Source organism: Sander vitreus, chromosome 23 (assembly GCF_031162955.1).
Source record: "Sander vitreus isolate 19-12246 chromosome 23, sanVit1, whole genome shotgun sequence".
NCBI classification, from domain to species: Eukaryota; Metazoa; Chordata; class Actinopteri; order Perciformes; family Percidae; genus Sander; species Sander vitreus.
In genome coordinates, this window is record NC_135877.1 from 7874703 (window position 1) to 7894655 (window position 19953).

Here is a 19953-nt window from a genome sequence, read left to right on the forward strand (position 1 = left end):
GGAAACGGTAATCAGCTGATCATTTCACCTGTACTTGTAGGCCCTTATATTGTTGGGTAGTTTTAATTTATAATAAAACATCATATTTCATAAACTATGTGTGTTTTGTGTGCAGAAATCTGTTTGTAAAGTAACTAGTAACTAAAGCTGTCAGATTAATGTAGGAGTAAAAAGTACAATATTTCTCTCTGAAATGTAGCGGAGTAGAAGTAGAAAGTGGCATGAAAAGAAAAGACTCAAGTAAAGAACAAGTAACTCAAATTTGTACTTAAGTCCTTGAGTAAATGTACTTAGTTACATTCCACCACTGCTGAAAACTCCATCGTTTCCTTGCTCATCTCCAGGTTCAATGGAGACGGGCACGGAGGAGAAGGCCAAGAAGATCAAAGTTGAGTATGAAAGGAAGCTGAGCTCCATGAACAAAGAGCTGCAGAAGCTCCAGTCGGCTCAGAAGGAGCACGCCCGCCTGCTGAAGAACCAGTCGCAGTACGAGAAGCAGCTCAAGAAACTCCAGCTGGATGTGACCGAGATGAAGAAGACTAAGGTAAAGGAATAGGTTGTGTTCCTTTTAGATTCTTTTCTTTTCACTTTTACACTTGTCATAAACCCGGCCCTAAGTCACGACAAAAACTGGGGAAGCGTCACAAGATGCCAACAAAATAATTTATTACAATAAGATATATAAGGTTAAACATCCCATGTAGGTTTGACACTTTATATTTAGGAAACATTTCATTTGACACATGGGATTACAGAGATAAAAAGTTGTTACTTATACTTCTGGTTGCAAGCAAAAAACAATAAGATGGTTAAAGCAAGACTCTCCTACAATAGGAGAATGGTTAGATTTCGTTCATAATATATAAATATATATATATATATATATATATATATATATATATATATATATATATATATATATATATATATAGGCCTAAAATCAGATTTAGTTTGAGGCATTTTTGTTTTGTTGTAATCGTCTGTTTATGCATGTCATTTTTGTTCTTTCTCTATCTTATCCTCTGTACCAGGATCCTGTAAATCATATGACAAAAGAGAAAATATGTAAAAAAAACATGTTGGCCTCAATAAAGATAAAATAAAAAATAAATAAAAACATATATAGGGTTAAACTAATTGCATCTAATACAAATACAAAAGGAATAACCGAACCAAACAAAACCATTGCAGGGCCTCCGGTGAGCAACCAAGCTCCTTGTCTTGTTTCAGTGCTGAGTTTCTCCTGCTGTGTTGTGGTTTTCCACCAGGTGGCGCTGATGCGTCAGATGAAGGAGCAACAGGAGAGGAATCGAGTAACAGAGTGCAGGAGGAACAGGGAGATCGCCTCTCTGAAGAAAGACCAGCGCAGATCTGAGGTGAGAGAGATGGAAACACTCACAGAGGGCTATACAATTTATTTAAGTTTTTATCATTTTACATATAGTCATATAGCCAAAGTACTTGTATTTGGTTTATATTACACATGAGCAAGTACATAGTCAAGAGTAGGGCTGTGCAATTAATCGTTATTTTAATTGTGATTACGATTAGGACTGGGCAATATGGAGAAAATCAAATATCACGATATTTTTGACCAAATACCTCGATATTGATACCGCAACAATATTGTAGTGTTGACAACACTAACATGTATGCCATATTAGGATATTACGATATCCAAAATCTAAGACTATATCTAGTCTCATATCACGATATCGATATAATATCAATATATTGCCTGGCTCCAATTATAATTTCAGCTCCTCATGATCACAAAAACGGAGTAATCGAGAAAAACATTACCTTTTGCAACTAAACTCTTATTTCGTCTTGTGTTTTAAATAACAAAAAAACTCAAACAGGAAAGTATTAAGGGAAATTTCACAGTTCCAGGTGTTCACTATTGACTTGTTTAACTGTTTCAGATTTTAAGTTCAATAAATGCAACATCTTTCTAAAAGTCAATTAGTAATCCTGATCATGATTTTTTTTTCCATAATCGAGCAGCCCTAGTCAAGAGTAGACCCACCTTAACTCAAGGTTTTTAGGCTGATACAACCAGTTTACCAGCCTTTTTATTTTCCGACTTTCATTCCGTCTTACAGCACCAACTGAAGCAGATGGAGGCCCAGAAAAGACAGCAGGAGTTGATTCTTCGCAGGAAGAATGAAGAGGTGAGACACACACACAGTCACATAGGGGAGAGTATGGACAATATCACTGGGTTTGCATCCGCTGTTGTTTCCCTCTAATACGCAAAATGACTCTCTTTTTGTGAACAGGTGACAGCTCTTAGGCGGCAGGTGAGGCCTGTGTCTGGGAAGGTGAGCAGGAAAATCAGCTTACCTGAACCCCTCCAGGAGTCGTCGCACAGAGCCACCCCAGGAAGGATGAATACATCCGGAGCATCTGCGGTCAATGGAGCCAGGTGCGGTATCTGAGCGTGTTTATGTGTGCGTCGCACAGTTGCCAGTGCGCGTTTAAACAGTTTTTAAAAGAGCCGTATCTTTCTCCTCAGGAGTTCCCCGGTGCGGATGGGAAGTACCTACCTCAGCAGGACGGCCAGGGCCAAATGGCAGTCACTGGAGAGACGTGTCACTGACATCATCATGCAGAGGATGACCATCTCTAACATGGAGACAGATATGAACAGACTGCTGAAGGTAACGCGTGACTTCATCACATTCAAGATGGGCCGGAAAAAATAAAGCAATTTAAACCAGAGTTCCAAAAACCCAAAGCTTGACAAATGTATGTTTTGTTAAATGGGTTAATGTAAATTGCTTTTTTTGTCCCTTATTCTCATTCTTCTTTTGTTCCTCTCAATTCCCTTGCCCTAAACTCCGCCACCGCTTTAGCAACGGGAGGAGCTGACCAGGCGGAGGGAGCGTGTGTCCAGAAAAAGAGAAAAGATGGCGGTGGAGGGTGCAGACGCTGACCGCTCCCTGGCCTCCCTGAACGAAGAGCTGGAGTCTCTGAGCGCCAACATCGACTATATCAACGACAGCATCGCCGACTGCCAGGCCAACATCATGCAGATGGAGGAGGCCAAGGTGAGGTGGTGGGGAATCTCAGGAATCTTATTCCTTGGTAGTCATGATGCTTGTGGTTGTAATGCTTAATAAATGAAGGTAAAGTAGGGTAAAGGAAGCATATAGTTGATCACAGTGCACAGTGATGTGTATCGCTACCTCATTAGCTATACTATGCTTGTACTGGACTGTAAACCTCAGGCAAAACAACTGGGAAATAATTGCACAGTTCAGCACCACTGACCACCCCTAATAAATAAGCATCAGACATCAAACAGCTTACTCGTCAGAGTAACAATGGCTCAATAAAACAACAACCACAGCCCATTACTACAGCCAAAAGCGTAGGTCCAGCAGCCTAATGATGCACACTGAACAGCAGTTAAATAGATAAAATGTAACTTTACAAATGTTTTATTTGAAGAGCACATTGCTCTGCATGGCTTCACAGGTTCATATGGTACATCCACTCTGTCAGACTCCCATGATGCTCCAGACATACTGTAGTTTTTGAATTGTTATTGAGCTTAAAGAATGAGCAATCAGAAGTTAACAGCAGGATGAAAAGTGGCTTCCAAAATCCTGTGGCTGCTATCACTGGTGCTAAACTGTGCAATGATGTATCAGTTAAAAGCCTGAGGGCTACAGTGTTAGCACTGTTATAATGCTGTGTAAGATAATATGTTCAATATCTGTGGGGGCTTTGGATTGTGTTGCTAACTAACAGCTAGTATGAAACAAGTGATTAACTAAACTAGGGTGCACCATTAAAACTTGAGGAATCAGCTAGTAAAGACTTCAGTAATGTGTAAATTGGAAACATTTATAGATGCTGCCCAATCGAAAGCCTCCTAATGCCTATGTAAACAGGAAGTCACTGTACCGTTAATAGCTGTAGTGTAACTTTGAAAAATTAAAGTTTTAGGAGGCGAAACGAATCCTTTATAAATGTAGCTATCTGCATAAGAAATATGTGCGTCAGAATTAGTTATACAGTTTACAATGAGAGGGAAATATCTGATTAAGCTAACCTAACATGACATTATTTGGCCTTTTAGGCTATTAGCTAACACTTTGTAGTTTTGAATTAGCTATCTTGTGTTATATCTGTGAAATCTAATTTAAAACCAAAAATGTTGTATGTCGTTATTAAACAGCATTTGAATCAAATGTCATGCCTGTAGTGTCAAACACATTCCCATTACCTATTTTACTCATCAATCTAAACGGGCAAATGTAAGCAAGCTAAGGTTAGCTTTGTAAGTTGCTTTAGTTAGCTACGCAACACCTGGCAGTTGGGTGTGAGTATTTAACAACTCATCTCTGCGTAAGAACTAGCTTTAGAGGTGCTGGTAGGCCGTTTTTGTTACATTTGGACAAAGCCAGGCCAGATGTTTCCCCTTTTTTCCAGTCTTTGTGCTAAGCTAAGCTAAGCTAACTTAAACGGCTGCTGGTGGGAGCCTGTTTTTTAACAGAACGATACAAGAGTAGTATCAATATTTTTGTCAAACTCTTAGTATGAAATAGGGATGTAACAATTATCGGTGTAACGGTAAACCGTGATTAAAAATGTTGACGATAACAATTACCGTTTTAATACCAAAAACCGTGATAATTTAATTTTACTTTAAAGTGTTCATGTGTACAGTTTTATATTTTAATTTTGATTATGAAGAAAACAAGTATATAATTAGCAGTGTTTCTTTGATTTGTTTACATATTGTCCTTTATGTCTTAGCTTGAATGTTTGGATTTGTATAATTTAAACCTGCACTACTGGAAATGTTCCTGACAAATAAGCTGTTTACATGCTGTACCTTTGTTCCTTTGATGTTAAAAGTTGCTTTTGATACGGTTTTGCCTATATGTTTGTAATATAATAAACAGTTACACTTTCTGAAACTATTTCAGCTTCTGTAGGCCTATCAGTGCTTTCTGAACATATTGACCACACGAAAACCGTGATAATGTTGGTCACTATAACGGTGAGGTTAAATTTTCATACCGTTACATCCCTAGTATGAAAGCGAGTAAGTGTATTTCCCAAATTGCACAAGATAAACTATGGTCAAATAAATTGTCCTATGACTGACTTTTTTTTACAATGAATGTGCTTTTGTTCTGCTACAGGAGGAAGGAGACACAGTGGATGTTACTGCGGTGATCAGCTCCTGTAATTTATCAGAAGCCCGCTTCCTTCTGGATCATTTCATGACTATGGCCATCAGTAAGGTACCTACCGCGCTTGCTTACTTAATGTTATTTCAGTCTTAATGTCATCAGTGTGTCTTTGTTTGCATTCACGTACTGACAACAGGTAAAGTCAGGTTTTTGTATTTTTCTGGAAGCAACTTATTTTACCTTTGCTGTTACCTTTATTAAGACTGCTAGCATTAAGACTGATCAGGCAACCCCACCCCAGCATGTTAATCAAGCACAGATCAATTAAGATAACATGAAGCACTCCTTATTTTCTGGTATAAATGCGATACCCATATCTTAAATATATGGACTGTATGAATTTGATTGCATTGTGATTACTTGTGTATACCGTTGGTTGTTGTGGCAACTTGCATACAATTTGTCTGTTCATCTTGATCTTGCTTTCGTAGTCATGGTTCCGTTATAAGATTAGATTCAATGAGACTTTAAATGGAACAACTTGATTAAATTAGGTTTCAATTAAATTAGAAAAGATTAGATTTGATGAAACCTAAATGGTTCAGTAAGGAAATGCATTCAACGCAGAGGCAAAGACAAGACAAATGGAACAAATTAAGCAGTGGAAGTAATTACATAGACTACTAAATGCAAAGATACAGAGCCTACATTAGGTTGGCCTGTTGAGATATACAAACAGTAAAAAAGAATGTACTGCTGTGTCTCCAGTGATAACCCTTCTCCTATGCCATCATGTGTCAGGGTCTGCAGGCGGCTCAGAAGGATTCCCAGCTGAAGGTGATGGAGGGCCGGTTGAAGCAGACGGAGATCAACAGCGCCACCCAGAACCAGCTGCTGTTCCACATGCTGAAGGAGAAAGCAGAAATCAACCCGGAGCTGGACGCTCTGCTGGGCAGCGCTCTGCAAGGTGGGAAACAACAACGAATCCATACCGGTCTGAGCATGTCAATCACAATCACTTTTTTTCTTTCACCATGTGGCTGCATTTTATTTTGTAGGCCTCACTTCTTTGTAGGTGTGCAAAGAGAATTGATGCTTGAAATGCAAAAGTCAAGGCCTGTAAAATAAAGAGCAGCCCTTTTCTCATCTTTGGGTTTGATTTTGATTTGTTTTCTCTGTTGTGTTGGTGTGAACTCAGAGTTAGGTTACCTGTCACCAGGTGAGTACGGGTTGAATAGCAATTTATTTGAGAGAGCATGGCACATGCGCACTACAAGATTTCCACAGCATTTACCCCTAATTAAAGGCAGATATGCAGGCAAACTAAAAGATTAAAAAGAACATTTTACTTTATGTTTAGAGCCTTTTTCAAACTTTGGTCCCATGAGTGCATTTAATCTTTGTAAAGTGATGTAACAGCGCATTGTATGGCTCTTTGGCTTTTTAAAATATATCATATTTGAAAATGATATCTAATGTCTAGGGATGTAACAAATCACGTTTTGATACGATTCACGATTTTAAGTTCGCAATACGATTTATGATTTTTGTAACAGAATGAGCTGCAGACAAATGACCTGAACAATATTCATTTACTTATGTAAACTGTACAAAACAACATATATGTCCTCTTATCAAAAGTGCAACTGTAATTGGATTGGATCTTAAATAACAGAAATGCAATAAAAAAAATTAATAATTACATTGTTACATCCCTACTAAAGACCCAAGGTGACTGTCTGACCTTTTATTTTTATAATTAATGCATTAATGTGCTCATGATAACTATATTTCTACCCTAGATTCAGAAATCTTGTAGCGTGCATCAACCCCCCCCCCCCCATTTAAAAACTAACCCAGTTGAAATAACTCTGCCATGTGCATGATGTGTTGTGTTAAGTTTCCCCTGTTACACCACCTGCTAGCACGTCCCTCTCACTCAGGTCACTAAATCTAAACAGCAGTAAAACATCCACGCTGCCGCAGGACTCCGAGCTAAAGTGTACACAGCCGTTTGTTTTTGTGTGTGTGTGTGTGTGTGTGTGTGTGTGTGTGTGTGTGTGTGTGTGTGTGTGTCTTTCTGTGTTTGTGTCTTCCTGTCTCTCTTATGCTTTCTCCATTCATCCTTTACACAGGATAAATACTCCCAACACCGTAGCTTCCAGTCACATTACACTAATGTCCCCCGACTGTCCCCCTTTATCTAAAACTAAACCCAGTGACCCTTGAGCTGCCGCAGCCGTAAAATCATTGGTGTGCTGTAATATTTAGCTTACTGAATGGACGCTGTGTTTTGCAAGATTCCTTGAAAAGACAATTTGTTAGCACATAATGTATCATTCAGGGAAAACCCAAGTGAGAAATCCTATTTTTCACAGAGAATGGAGATGACAGCAGTAGTGACGAGTCCACCCCCAGTCCAGCTGCAGAGGGCAGGTAAATACAGACACACATATTCCTTTTTTTCATATTAACAATTTAACAGCACTTTTGACCTTGATACTGTTATTTATATGTGCAGAAAAGTTGGTATTTATGTTTTTATGTGTCATGTTTAACTTTTACACTAAATAGGTCTTTCTCATAGTAGGAAAAGCACGGGTGTAATTGATGACTTTAATTATGGCCAGTGTTGGGGACTAACTAGTTACATGTAACGGCATTACGTAATTTAATTACAAAATAAAGGTACAGTTACTGGGGAAAAAAAAGTGCAATTAAATAACAGTTACCTTTTGAAAATGTTTATGATTACACTGGGGGTTACATCTGAATATGTTCTGGAAAAAGCTAGGCTATATGTCGAATAATATTAATTTTGTTGCTTTGCAATGTCTTCTTTTGACAGTTCCAGCCACAGCTGTTTAGTAAAGTTTGATGCTTTCGATGGGTTCTGCTGGTTGAATTTGCAGCGCCACCCGTCTTGACAGTTAAATTGCCTCGCAATCTGTCTGAGAGTCGCCACTATGGCTACGGATAAAAACTAGGGCTGTCAAAATAACGCGTTCATTTCGATTAATTAATCTGAGAACAAATAACGCGTTAAAAACAATAACGCTGATTAATCCATTCCATATTGACGTTTGACCCGGACCGTTCTAGCCACCATTGGACTGTAAAATGAAGGAGGGAGACGAGAATGTGCTGCCTGGATCATTAATTGGAACATTTACTTCTAAAAATCTTCTTCCTGAATAGGGTTGGGTACAATGCTGACAGCTAACGCTAAACGGTGTAAAGTTTGACTGTAGAGGATTCAACACCGGGATGTAACAATGTGCAGCTGCCGTTGTCGGAAAAACACAGACGGTGCGTTCAATGAAACTGGTAACCTACAGCCTCGTGGTGCATTCAAAGTTGTTGTTAAATGCCCTTTTCCCATTTGGTGGTTTTTCTCATTCAACAGCAATTTACTAGTGAAATAAGTTATTGTTATAGTGTATGTAGAGTATGTAATTAATTAGATTAATTTTTTTAATCGATTGACAGCCCTAATAAAAACACATCCCAGTGCTGGAAATATATATATATAAAAAAAAATAAAAAATTTCATACAAAAAATCTGAAAAAGGTTTGAACATAACCGCGCAATATAAAGAATGTTTGCCAGCGGTCAAAATGCCATCCACGTTGAAAATGTCGAGCCGTCCGACCGTTTATAATCTTAATTCATGTGTTGAAGGATTTTAAAAGGAGTTTGACAGTATTCAGTGTTGGGTACTGCTGTAAGGTTAACACTGCCAGGTTTGAACATTTGAAAATGGTTAACAGTTGAAAACATGCATTTTGGAAATTTAGAAAAGTAATCAAAATGTATCAAGTTACATTACTTTGATGAAGTGATTGAAATAGTTACACTACTATTACATTTTAAATAGGTTAACTTGTAATCGGTAACCTATTACATTTCCAAAGTAACCTTCCAACACTGATTATGGCTGCACTCCATTTAGCCGTGACACTTCCAGACTCACCAACCTGGCTTACTGGGACACTCAAATTAAACACGCCGTCGTTAATGTTATTAATTACACCTGTGCTTTCCCTGCTGTGACAAGTCAGCATGTCTGCTGCTCAAAAAGTGCTTTAAAGTCCAAGCTGTCGTTTGATTCTACAGCACACAGGTGTTCTGAATTCTGGCTAATTAGACCGCTGCTAAGTCCTGTGGAGAGGCCCAATCAGGCTGCATAAGTAAAGCGTGTGTGTGTGTGTGTGTGTGTGTGTGTGTGTGTGTGTGTGTGTGTGTGTGTGTGTGTGTGTGTGTGTGTGTGTGTGTGTGTGTGTGTGTGTGTGTGTGTGTGTGTGTGTGTGTGTGAGTGTGTGTGTGTGAGTGTGAGACTATATTCGTGGTGTCCAAAAACCAGGAATACAGTATACTTTGTGGGGTCTGGACAGCTTTGTGGGGCCAAAATGCTGGACCTCACAACTTTAAAGGGCTGTTTGAGGGTTAAGACTTGGTTTTAGGATTAGGGTTAGAATTAGGTTATGGTTAAGGTTAGGCATTTAGTTGTGATGGTTAAGGTTAGGGTAAGGTGCTAGGGAATGCATTATGTCAATGACGGGTCCCCACAAAGATAGTGCCATGCAGTGCGTGCGTGTATGTATCTCTCACAGTATTAAACATTAAGCGATAGGAGTTACGGTTTTCGAGCTAACTTTCTTCACCAGAATGCAGGAAATGAAGTGTTTGACATTAAATAAAAACAAAATTAAAATTTTTGCTCAAAACCTACCCAATGTTGAACCTAAAGTTACGCCCTTGGCTAAAAGCAATGGATACACAATATAATGCACAGATACAGTATATCCATTTATGCTCGAAACTGTTTTAAAGTATTGTGTTTTGATATAGAAACAGTTTTTAGCGTCTTTATTTACAAAACATTACTTAATTTACTTAGAACTAATATATGTACGGGTGAGAGAAGAATCCAAGGGGATTATACTATATATATATATTTACATTTCACACCTCTTTTAGTTTTTGAGCCATGCAAATGCAATGTCGGTCAGTCAGTCAAAACAGCTAATTTTGTACACACATTACAATTGTAATCACTTTGGAGGTCCTTTCATGTACACCACAATCAGGTCAACATTTCAATTTGTCCAGTATTTAGATTTATGACCAAATAGTTGCAACAGCCTCAGCTGTCCTTTCTCAACATGGTAAACACTATACCTGCTTAACATGTGATTGAAAATCCCTCACTTTGTTTCAGCACACTGGCATCAGATCTAATGAAGTTATGTGGGGAATCCAGACCGAGAAGCAAGGTATACTGTACTGTGCATGGCAATCTGATGTACTGTAAAAAAGTTGTCCTATTTTCCTTCATATAACTACAACTTTTTCCGTTCCACAGTAGTTATTTTTAGGACTGGGAACAATTACTAACTGGTCCATTGACTTGTGAGTCAACAGAATATTGAGCCAAACTATTTTGGTCCCTCAGGCTCGCAGACGAACCACCACCCAGATGGAGCTGCTGTATGCTGGCAGTGGGGATCCGTCTTGTGAATCTCCCACCGGAGACTTCTCTGTCCCTCTGCTGCCCCTCTCAGAGCGCCTCGAAGGGTCGGCAGACATGCAGGGCCACGCGCTTGGTCAAACCCCTGATCACGAGCAAACTGTTTCCCCATCTGCTCTGTCTGCCAGGCCAGTTGGCATGTAAGTGTTGAGGGCAACATTTCTCAGCGGTAGACCGATATCTCAAGTTATTTCGCTTTGTCTGAAATGTTGAATATTTATTTTGGTGGGTGGATCATTATCGTAAGTTAACATTCTGTACAGTGTAAAGTATTGAAGACTGTTGATTGTAAGGAGAGCTGTGATCAGGGAGATTCAGTTCCACCCTCCTGTGTTATTCAGTACTGTACTAAAGTACAAAATGACTCCTGTCACTTTTACTGTCTGCAGTTCTGGATCAAGGTCACCTACAGGGACTGAGAGAAGGCTGCTGGAGCGTTCGCCGCTCAGCCGAAGGAAGGTGCAAGAGAAAGGAGCCACGGCGACACACATCCCAGCACCCACACACACACTTCCGCTTAGCACAGCAGAGGCTAAAACTAAAGGCAGTGACCACAAATCAATGTAAGTGAGAAGTGGCATCAATAGCAGTGTTTCTCTTTAAACTGAAAATGTCCTTTCAGTAGGGGTGGTACGGTTCATGAAAAAACATCGGAACTGCTCGGTTCGCATGTCTCGGTTCGGAGCGTGTGTGTGTTGCACGGTTCGTCAGTAAACTGTTAATGTGCACTAACCACATACTGCCGCAGTGCCCACTTTCGACACCTATGTTAAAACACTTACTGGAAGCGACGAGGGGGATGAGCAACATGAACGTAAAACATGGCAGCTGAATGGACGAACGTGTCACGTGGTTCTTGCTGCTCCTGAATTTCAAAACAGACTCTAATGGCGTCTCGTTCTGAATACGATCTTGTATTTTACGAAAATAGGTCACCGAAAAGTGTTTCTGAAAACATTTTAAGCAAGAAATAGGCCATACAGTTGCTGAAGCTGTGTGTTTTTTTTGATCGACAGAGGTCAGTTTAAAAGACTTTCGTCAGATTTTGAGAGGCGCCGAGCCGACCGCTCCTCAGGTGGAGTGTGGAGTGCTGCAGGTCACGTCACACGATAAGAGAAATGGTAAGTGGGAGAGATGAGGAAGGCTGCCCGGAATTGGAGGATGCGCCAGCGTTTTGTGGGAATCGCGAAAACCGTGACCCTAAAACCGTGATACGAACCAAACCGTGGATTTTGTGAATCGTACCACCCCTAACTTTCAGCTGTATTAGTGTTAAAATTCATGGCTCCCGTGAAAGACAGTTAAAGGTTTTGAAATGTGCAGGTTACATTTTACTTCATGTTACTTTGTTTTCTCATTCAGGTTGGAGGACGCACCTGTATTTGAAGGCCATAGGTAATGTGCATGTCCTAAAGGTCCCATATTGTAAAAAGCGAGATTTCCATGTCTTTTTTTATTATAAAGCAGGTTGAGGTGCTGTATAAATACTGTGAAAGTATTAAAACGCTCAATCCACAGAGAAATGCACACAGCCCGAATTCAGAAACTGTGCCTTTAAACGAGCCGTCGGGACTTCCGTACGGTTGTGATAGACAGAAAGAGCCGCTATAGTGTTGTTACAGTTCCCCGGCTGCAATGACGGTGAAGAGATTTCGAGAGTGTAGATGCGAAGAACCCAGATACGCTGACCAATCAGAGCCAACTGGGCTTTTTCGGGAGGGGGGGGGGGGGCTTAAAGAGACAGGCGCTAAAACGGAGCGTTTCAGACAGAGGGTATGAGAAAAATAATGTTTTTTGAACATTAAAGCATGTAAACATGTTCTAGTAGAAACCCAAAATCAAAGTATGAACCTGAAAATGAGCATGATATGGGACCTTTAATGTGTCCCTAAAGAAAATCCATTGAGCCTCTTCTATTCAAATAGAAAAAGTAAAGGTATTTCTGTTTTAAACTCTGTTATTTATATGTATCACATCCACTGTAGTAGCACTAATCACTAGGTATAGCTTTCATCATGTCATGTGTATTGTAGAGGTGTGATCAATCCTGTAACGGCCCCGAAGAACAACCGTGGGGCCAAACTTCAGTGCGTCTACGTAGCAGAGGGGCACACCAAACCTGTTCTCTGCGTAGATGCCACAGATGATCTGCTCTTCACAGGATCCAAAGGTTGAAAACACAATTGTTTGCAACTCAGAAAACGTATTGCTTTCTTCTTCTTTTGGGTGTGTTCTCTAACATGTTTATGTGTTTTCAGACCGTACATGTAAAGTCTGGAACTTGGTGACAGGCCAGGAGATCATGTCTCTGGCAGATCATCCCAGCAGTGTCGTCTCAGTCAGGTACTAGTATGCAGCAATAGTACAAGCTAAATAGAAGTAATGGTAGTATTTAGTAGTAGTACATGGGGTGCTTTTGATGAATTATTTTGTCTGTTTTCCTTGTAGGTATACTTCTAGTCTCGTCTTTACTGTTTCCACCGCTTACATCAAAGTGTGGGACATACGAGACTCTGCCAAGTGTATCCGCACACTCACGTAAGTTTATTTATTCCTCTGACATCTTTGCAACTTTACATTGTCTCCGTTTAATGCCCCAAATAAAGATGGATTTTACATTTTTTTCGTGGATGTCAGGTCATCAGGCCAGGTGGGTTCAGGGGACATCTGTTCGTCTGTCAGGAGTTTATCCATCCCGCCAGGAGAGAGTCAGATCAACCAGATTGCTCTCAACCCTTCCGGCACCTTCCTTTATGCTGCCGCTGGCAATGCTGTGCGCATGTGGGACCTCCGCAAGTAAGTCAAAACACATATAAGGGTTCAAGTTGTACAAAGCATTTAACAGACAGGCGGACAGAAGAGAATTAAATCTTCTTTTCTTTTCTTTCTTTCTTTAGGTTTGTGTCCACTGGGAAGCTGACTGGCCATTTGGGACCTGTCATGTGTCTGACTGTTGACAAATTAGCTAATGGACAAGACGTTGTCCTCACTGGCTCCAAAGACCATCATATTAAAGTAAGAGACACTTGCATGTTATTGCATTCCCATTTTTCTCTGTGTATGCAATAAACCACACAAGGATTTGATGCATGGTGGGTATATGTGTGTTTTTTCCAGATGTTTGAGGTGGCAGAAGGTGCTCAGGGTAGCGTCAGCTCCAGCCAAACGTTTGATCCTGCTCATCAGGACAGCGTGGAGTCTCTGACCGTGCACGGAGACGTTTTCTACAGCGGCTCCAGAGACTACTACATCAAGAAGTGGGACTTAGGCAGTAAACAGCTGCTACAGGTACGCTAATACCAGAGCAGCATAGTGGAGCCAGAAGCTTTTTTCCCTCCATATTTCAACTTACATGAGCTGAAAATAAACACCACAGAATAATCTGAGGTACAGAACAAACTAACTGGCTGTCGTTTCCTCTGCTAGCAGTCTGTCAGTGCCCAGGCAGACTGGGTTAGCGCTCTGGGCGTTGTGCCAGGCTCCCCGGTGCTCCTCAGCGGATGCAGAGGAGGGTTGCTTCGCCTTTGGCATGCCGACTCGCTAGCGCCCCTCGGCGAGGTCCGGGGACACGACAGTCCCATTAACGGCCTTGCCACCAACAGCAGCCAACTGTTCACTGCCTCAGAGTGAGTCACAAAACATGCTCATTTCACTTGTTGTGAAACAACAATCTTTTTCCCATTACCGACAAGTGTGCAATGATTTGACTCTTATCAAACATACTGAATCGTAAAAACAGAAATGAAGCCAGTATTGACTATCATGACCTGTTTGTAGTGAACATTTTCGTGTGTGTGTTTTTTTTTTTTTTTTTTGGCAGTGACCGCACAGTGAAGATTTGGGAAGCCAAAGGATCTCTGGAGGAAGGAGTCCACTGACATCTGCTTCCTCAGCATCATGGAGCGCAACTGAAATTAAGGATCGTCTACTGGCCTTTACCCAATCAAAATGAATCATTTATGAAGCAACTACATCAACCATGACTTGATGAAGTGTTGAATGGGAGCCCAAATGAGTCCTGGGTACCTGAAAGTGTGGGTCCCAGTTTTCAAAAGAATCTACTGATCCTTCACTGATGCTGCACAGGGATCCGTTTCAGGGAAGTCTAATTAGATGTGACAGCTCTCAGTCTTTCAAGCTGAGTGTATTTACTGCTATTTTAGGTCAAAACAAATCACAGTGGAGCCTCTTAAGCCTCCTGTAGAGCTCCAAGGACTACAGAAGAGCTGCGAGGAACAGCATTTTTCATAACTGACTTATGGATCTCTCATCTCTCTCCTGTGCTTTCAACATTCCTCTCCCCAGTTCAGAACTAGACAACATGAAAACCTTCCATAGTGAATTTTGCCAGAGCTCCTGACAAAAAAAACCCACACAAAACGGGTTTTCTCGCACTAATTGTTGATTGCTGAAAGACATGGAGATCTCCTCCTGATCACCAGCAATAACTGTGAGTCTATCCTGTGTGTGAAGATGATGCGTGATGTGTTAGGGTTTGTGTGTGTGTGTGTGTGTGTGTGTGTGTGTGTGTGTGTTCTCTGTAAGAAAGGACCAAATAACTCCTGAAACTGCACATGGTCTTATTATTCAGCTGTTACTGCCAAACCCTCTAGTGCAGTGGTTATCAACCTTTTTGAGTAGCGACCCCTCAGAATAATCAGGTTGGCGTTCCAGGATGTCCTGATGTACAAATTAAACACTACATATAACACATGAAAGGTACCAAACTCACACAGTAATGTAGAAACCATTCCCAATCTGTTATAATTATGTGTTTGGTTTTTTTCTCTACAACCATTAGGCAACCCCAGGAAATTATCTTGTGACCCCCCCCAGGCTGAGAATCACTGCTCTTGTGGAACATGAGAGGCCTCTAAATAAAACCTACTGCACTCCTTTGACAGGGTCCTTACACATTTTCCGATTCAAATTTCTGTATTTATTCTGGTGATTTAGTTAGTGTTAAGTCAGTGGTTATTAAATCAACTGCTGACCGATATTATGTCTCTATAGAACTGTGTGTATCATGGCTGAACGACAATATTCTTACATACATTACCAAAGCAGAGAGCAGTAACTACAGAAAGTTGGATAAAGTTAGCTTGAAGTTTGCATGCAGTAAACCAATGTTTCCTTTAGCTTTCTTGTCCATTGACACCGATGATCTAGTCCAATTAATTAATCTATGATTCACTACATTGAAATATGTGATTAAATGTTAGCTTTACCACATAAAATCATGTAAATTGCTCTAGTTTTGGAGGCTGAGACAAGAGTTACTGCTACCTAACTAGCGAAGAGACTAGTTAGCGTTTAGCCAGATAGGTTTAACTGGTGTTTCTTGTTTTCTCTAGTATGATCAGATTTAGCTGCTGCCTTATTAATGTCAAATGTCTCAATTGCTAAGATTTTAAAAAGCTGATTTTAAATGCGGGAAACACATAGGAAAACATGGGTAAATTAGCTTACACCAGCTAGCTAGCGTGGAGTCAGGTTGTTTTTGGTAAGTTCTATGGCATAATGATTTTGCAGCTGGTGAAACAGATTTCAAGAAGTCAAATTGTAGTGTTAGCTCAATTTTGACCCATGTAGTTTCTGCATTTTTGGCTTTGTAGGGCAGCATAGTTAGTCTGAGCTTTTCAAGAAAACCTTACAGTTACCCTACAGTTAAACCCTGCTTGTATCTGTAAATCAACCCAGGCAGAGTAGCTGTTACATCCAGATTAAAATAATACAATGTTTATCCAAAATCACAACAGCTGCAATATTTCAGTCAGTGATTTGTTCAGAAATAGCAGCTGGGTTTCTGGTTCCAGTATTCTCTGGTTGATTCCTTTAGGCATTTGTAGCCTTAAGTGGTGTTTTAGTTTCCTCTGTTGAATGGTTTTACTTTCCTGACAGCATGCTCCCCTCTGGCAAGGAAACAATTTCTCACTTCTTTTTTTAATTTTTTTTATTTGATTTTGATTCTTCAAATGAAAAGGTTACCCACTGAGTATTCACTTTCTCTAACCTTTAGTAGCCGTGCAACACTTTTAAAGCTGAAGTACGACTCTGGCAGGCAACAGCAAGTGCTTTAGGAAAACTGTCGCTAGAGTCTTATAGATGTTTGAAAAAAATACTTTAATGAGATGCTGGCTTTAATCCGATGGAATCAAGCACCTTGTAATTTCTAAATCATAGTATATGACATGTACTTTGTGAAAGCATCTACTCCTGAAAGACGTGTGTATGTGTTTTTGTGTGAGTTCTCATTCCGTTCTCCGTGCACAGTACTGTTCACCTCTGCTGTCTTAGTGTCTGTAAACTGCACACATGCTGCAGTTAACCATATCAAACATCATTCAATCTTCTAAATGTGAGGTCTACAATGCTACTATTTATTTATTGTTTCATTGAGTTTTAATTTTTGCTGTTGTGTCTTCCTTATCAATCAGAGATTTTGAACTCATTTCCGTCTAACGCCTGACGATGGATTGCACAAAATACATGGGATGGATTTCTGCATAATCAGAGGTGTATTATCAGTGCCTGTAATAAATCCTAAACTGTAGTGACGGTAGTGACTGTAGAATTACTACATGTGAAAGGCAGACTGTCCCTTATTACAAATGTCAGGAGTATCCTTTCAATTTATTGAGAAACACTTGCTGCTCTGGTTTGGATATTGGAGGTACGTTAGCAATGCTAAAGTCAATGGGACTTAAATAATCGCACTGAAAAATCTAATTTATTCCAACTTTAAATCAGTTTTTCCCCATTGTCTCATAACATAGTTTAATACATACAATACGAGTTAAATAGATTTGTTACAGAAACCGTTTTTCAGTCCCGTTGACTTGTACTTGGATTGCTAAGTAAAATATCCCAAAAAAACAAACAATATGAGCTGTAAATATTCCTAATTGTTAATGAATCAAATCAAAAATCGTAATTATCCTTCTAATTGTGGCATCTTATTTTGAAATTTGACTGTGAATCTGCCCTTGTGTAAATATGTGATGTTTTCTTCCTGCTGATTCTCTTGTGCACAATTTCAAGTGATTGAAATATTAGGTGCAGTGTGAAAATAAATTTTTTAAAAGTGTTACGTCTCTATATTTTTCATTTTCTTTAACCATGTATTAATACTTTACGACCACATGGTGGTAGTACTGTATAATGACGTGATGTACTGGATAATTCTGGCAACGTTTGTATTTGTGAGCTTTGTGTTTTCCTGGCAAATATTTTAATGACGCAGTCTGATCATATGACATGGTCAATGATAACAGCTGCAGCTGGTCTGTTTTACATTTTCTTATTTTAATGTGTATTCTTTGTGTTTGTGGCTCAGTGGTTACCTTCAAGCATCCCCCAAATGTTGTTTTATTAAGAGGGGAATAAGAGAGTATTGTCACTCAAGAAAATCATAACACAAGCCTCACTATGGATAAATATTACAGTATATAATAACAAGAATTTACATAATCTCTGGATCTTTTCTGCCCTGAGTAGATCGTTTATCTGCAGCTTGTTTCATTCCTCCTTTAATTATAACTTCAGGCAGTAACGTTGTATTTTGTCATTTACTCCAGCGCAGTAGACACTGACAGACAGAGGTGAAAAAGGGTAAGAAACTCCCCCGGAAGACACAAATTAATGTGAACAGTGATGGAAGGATCAATATTTAATGTTCAGCTGTACTGAGAGCAGCAGACTGTTAATTGGCCTTGTAGGTGCAGAGCCTTGGCTCATGGCAGACTCGCACTGCCTTATGTGTACAGTGTTAAAATTCTACTCTATTCTAATGTACTTTATACCATTCTAACAAGTGCTTTTGGATGGCATAACACACCCTCACGATGCATCTCTCAACCTGATTAACTCAACTTATTTCTTTTCTCTGTTGTTTTTTATGTGCAGGAAACTGATTATTTCTCATTTTGAGAAGTGTGATTGACTTGCATGAATGTCATCATGTCAACATTGTCAGCTTGGAAATTAGCTAGCCATGTTGTCTTTATACACCCATATGATTCACACACAAGCCAGTGCATATAATATAATGTAATAGAGCTCAACAGTGTGGTTCCGGAAGTGAAAATCCCATGCATTTTCTGAATCCAGATTTAGATTCTTAGACATAATGTCTTAGGTAGATTTACCATAAATGATGAGATTGTGAAATGATGGTATATGCTCCTGTAGATTCCACAAATCCGTATGATTATCAACCTTGTTATAAGACAAACGTTTTATTTATTTTTATGTCAAGTTTTATTCGCGATGACATCTCTGATTGGTGGAGCTCATGGAAATGTTTACCGCTAGTGAGCTGCTACCACTCAACTCTACGATCCTTTTTTCTGTTTGTTTCTTTGTGCCGAATCAAATGTTTTATGTTCATGATTCATCTCGTAGTTGGTTGGCTTGATTCCAGGCTTCAAACTCTTTTCTGAAACGTCAATGGAGAAATTAAATGGGGAAAATCACTTCTGGAACAAGAGCCTTTCAAAATGTGGGCGATTACTGGTGAGCTCTACAGAGGATCACATCAGTGGCATAATGTACTAGGTAGCTAACTAACTTACTACTCACTTGTTGGTTTAAATGTTTATATATATATATATATATATATATATATATATATATATATATATATATATGTGTATATATATATTTGAAACAATCTTTTTAACCTAATTTTACTTGTAACCTAATCTCACTTACTTCTCACTTACGTTTTATTTATTTCTTATTGTAGCTATGTTACTTTATTTACTTTATACACTTATTGACTTGCTCTTTCTTACTTTTATTTTAACTTGAATCTGACTGTGAGCAACTGCAACTAAATAATTTCCCTCGGGATCAATAAAGTATACGGATTCGGATTATACAAACCAACAACTATCATTGTTGGTTAGATAACATGTAACATTACTTAACTATCATGGGACAGATAGATGTTCAGTAATGTCTCACTTTACTATTTGTGTATCTCCAAAGTTTAAAAGTCTACATGTGAACTGAATTTGATTTCTTGTTGAGAGTTAGACGAGAAAATCGATACCACTCTCATGACTCTACGCTAAATATGAAGCTACAGCTAGCAGTTGGTTAGCTTAGCATAGCACAATGACTGGAAGCAGGGGGGGAAAAGCCAGCCCGGGCTCTGTCCAGAGGTTAAAATCCAGCTACTTGCACTAAAGTTCAAGATTTAACATGTTGTGTCTCTATGGTTTACTAGCAGAAATGTAAGGTGCGGTGACTTCCACCGTAATGTT

General features: G+C 39.5%; 1 protein-coding gene across 1 annotated transcript in view; it reads left to right on the forward strand.

Moving 5' to 3' along the window:
• The window catches only part of LOC144537693 (kinesin-like protein KIF21A), a 29466-nt gene extending 11695 nt beyond the window's left edge, over nt 1-17771 (forward strand). The window contains 21 exon segments of the mRNA XM_078281513.1: nt 345-544; nt 1269-1376; nt 2106-2174; nt 2283-2428; nt 2519-2663; nt 2859-3053; nt 5163-5264; nt 5955-6120; nt 7532-7589; nt 10376-10430; nt 10610-10824; nt 11074-11247; nt 12047-12079; nt 12718-12854; nt 12943-13027; nt 13133-13222; nt 13322-13480; nt 13582-13699; nt 13802-13972; nt 14111-14310; nt 14505-17771. Of these exon segments, the coding sequence (XP_078137639.1) occupies nt 345-544; nt 1269-1376; nt 2106-2174; nt 2283-2428; nt 2519-2663; nt 2859-3053; nt 5163-5264; nt 5955-6120; nt 7532-7589; nt 10376-10430; nt 10610-10824; nt 11074-11247; nt 12047-12079; nt 12718-12854; nt 12943-13027; nt 13133-13222; nt 13322-13480; nt 13582-13699; nt 13802-13972; nt 14111-14310; nt 14505-14562 (2684 nt within the window). The 3' untranslated portion in view covers nt 14563-17771.
• The last annotated feature ends 2182 nt before the right edge of the window (nt 17772-19953 follow it).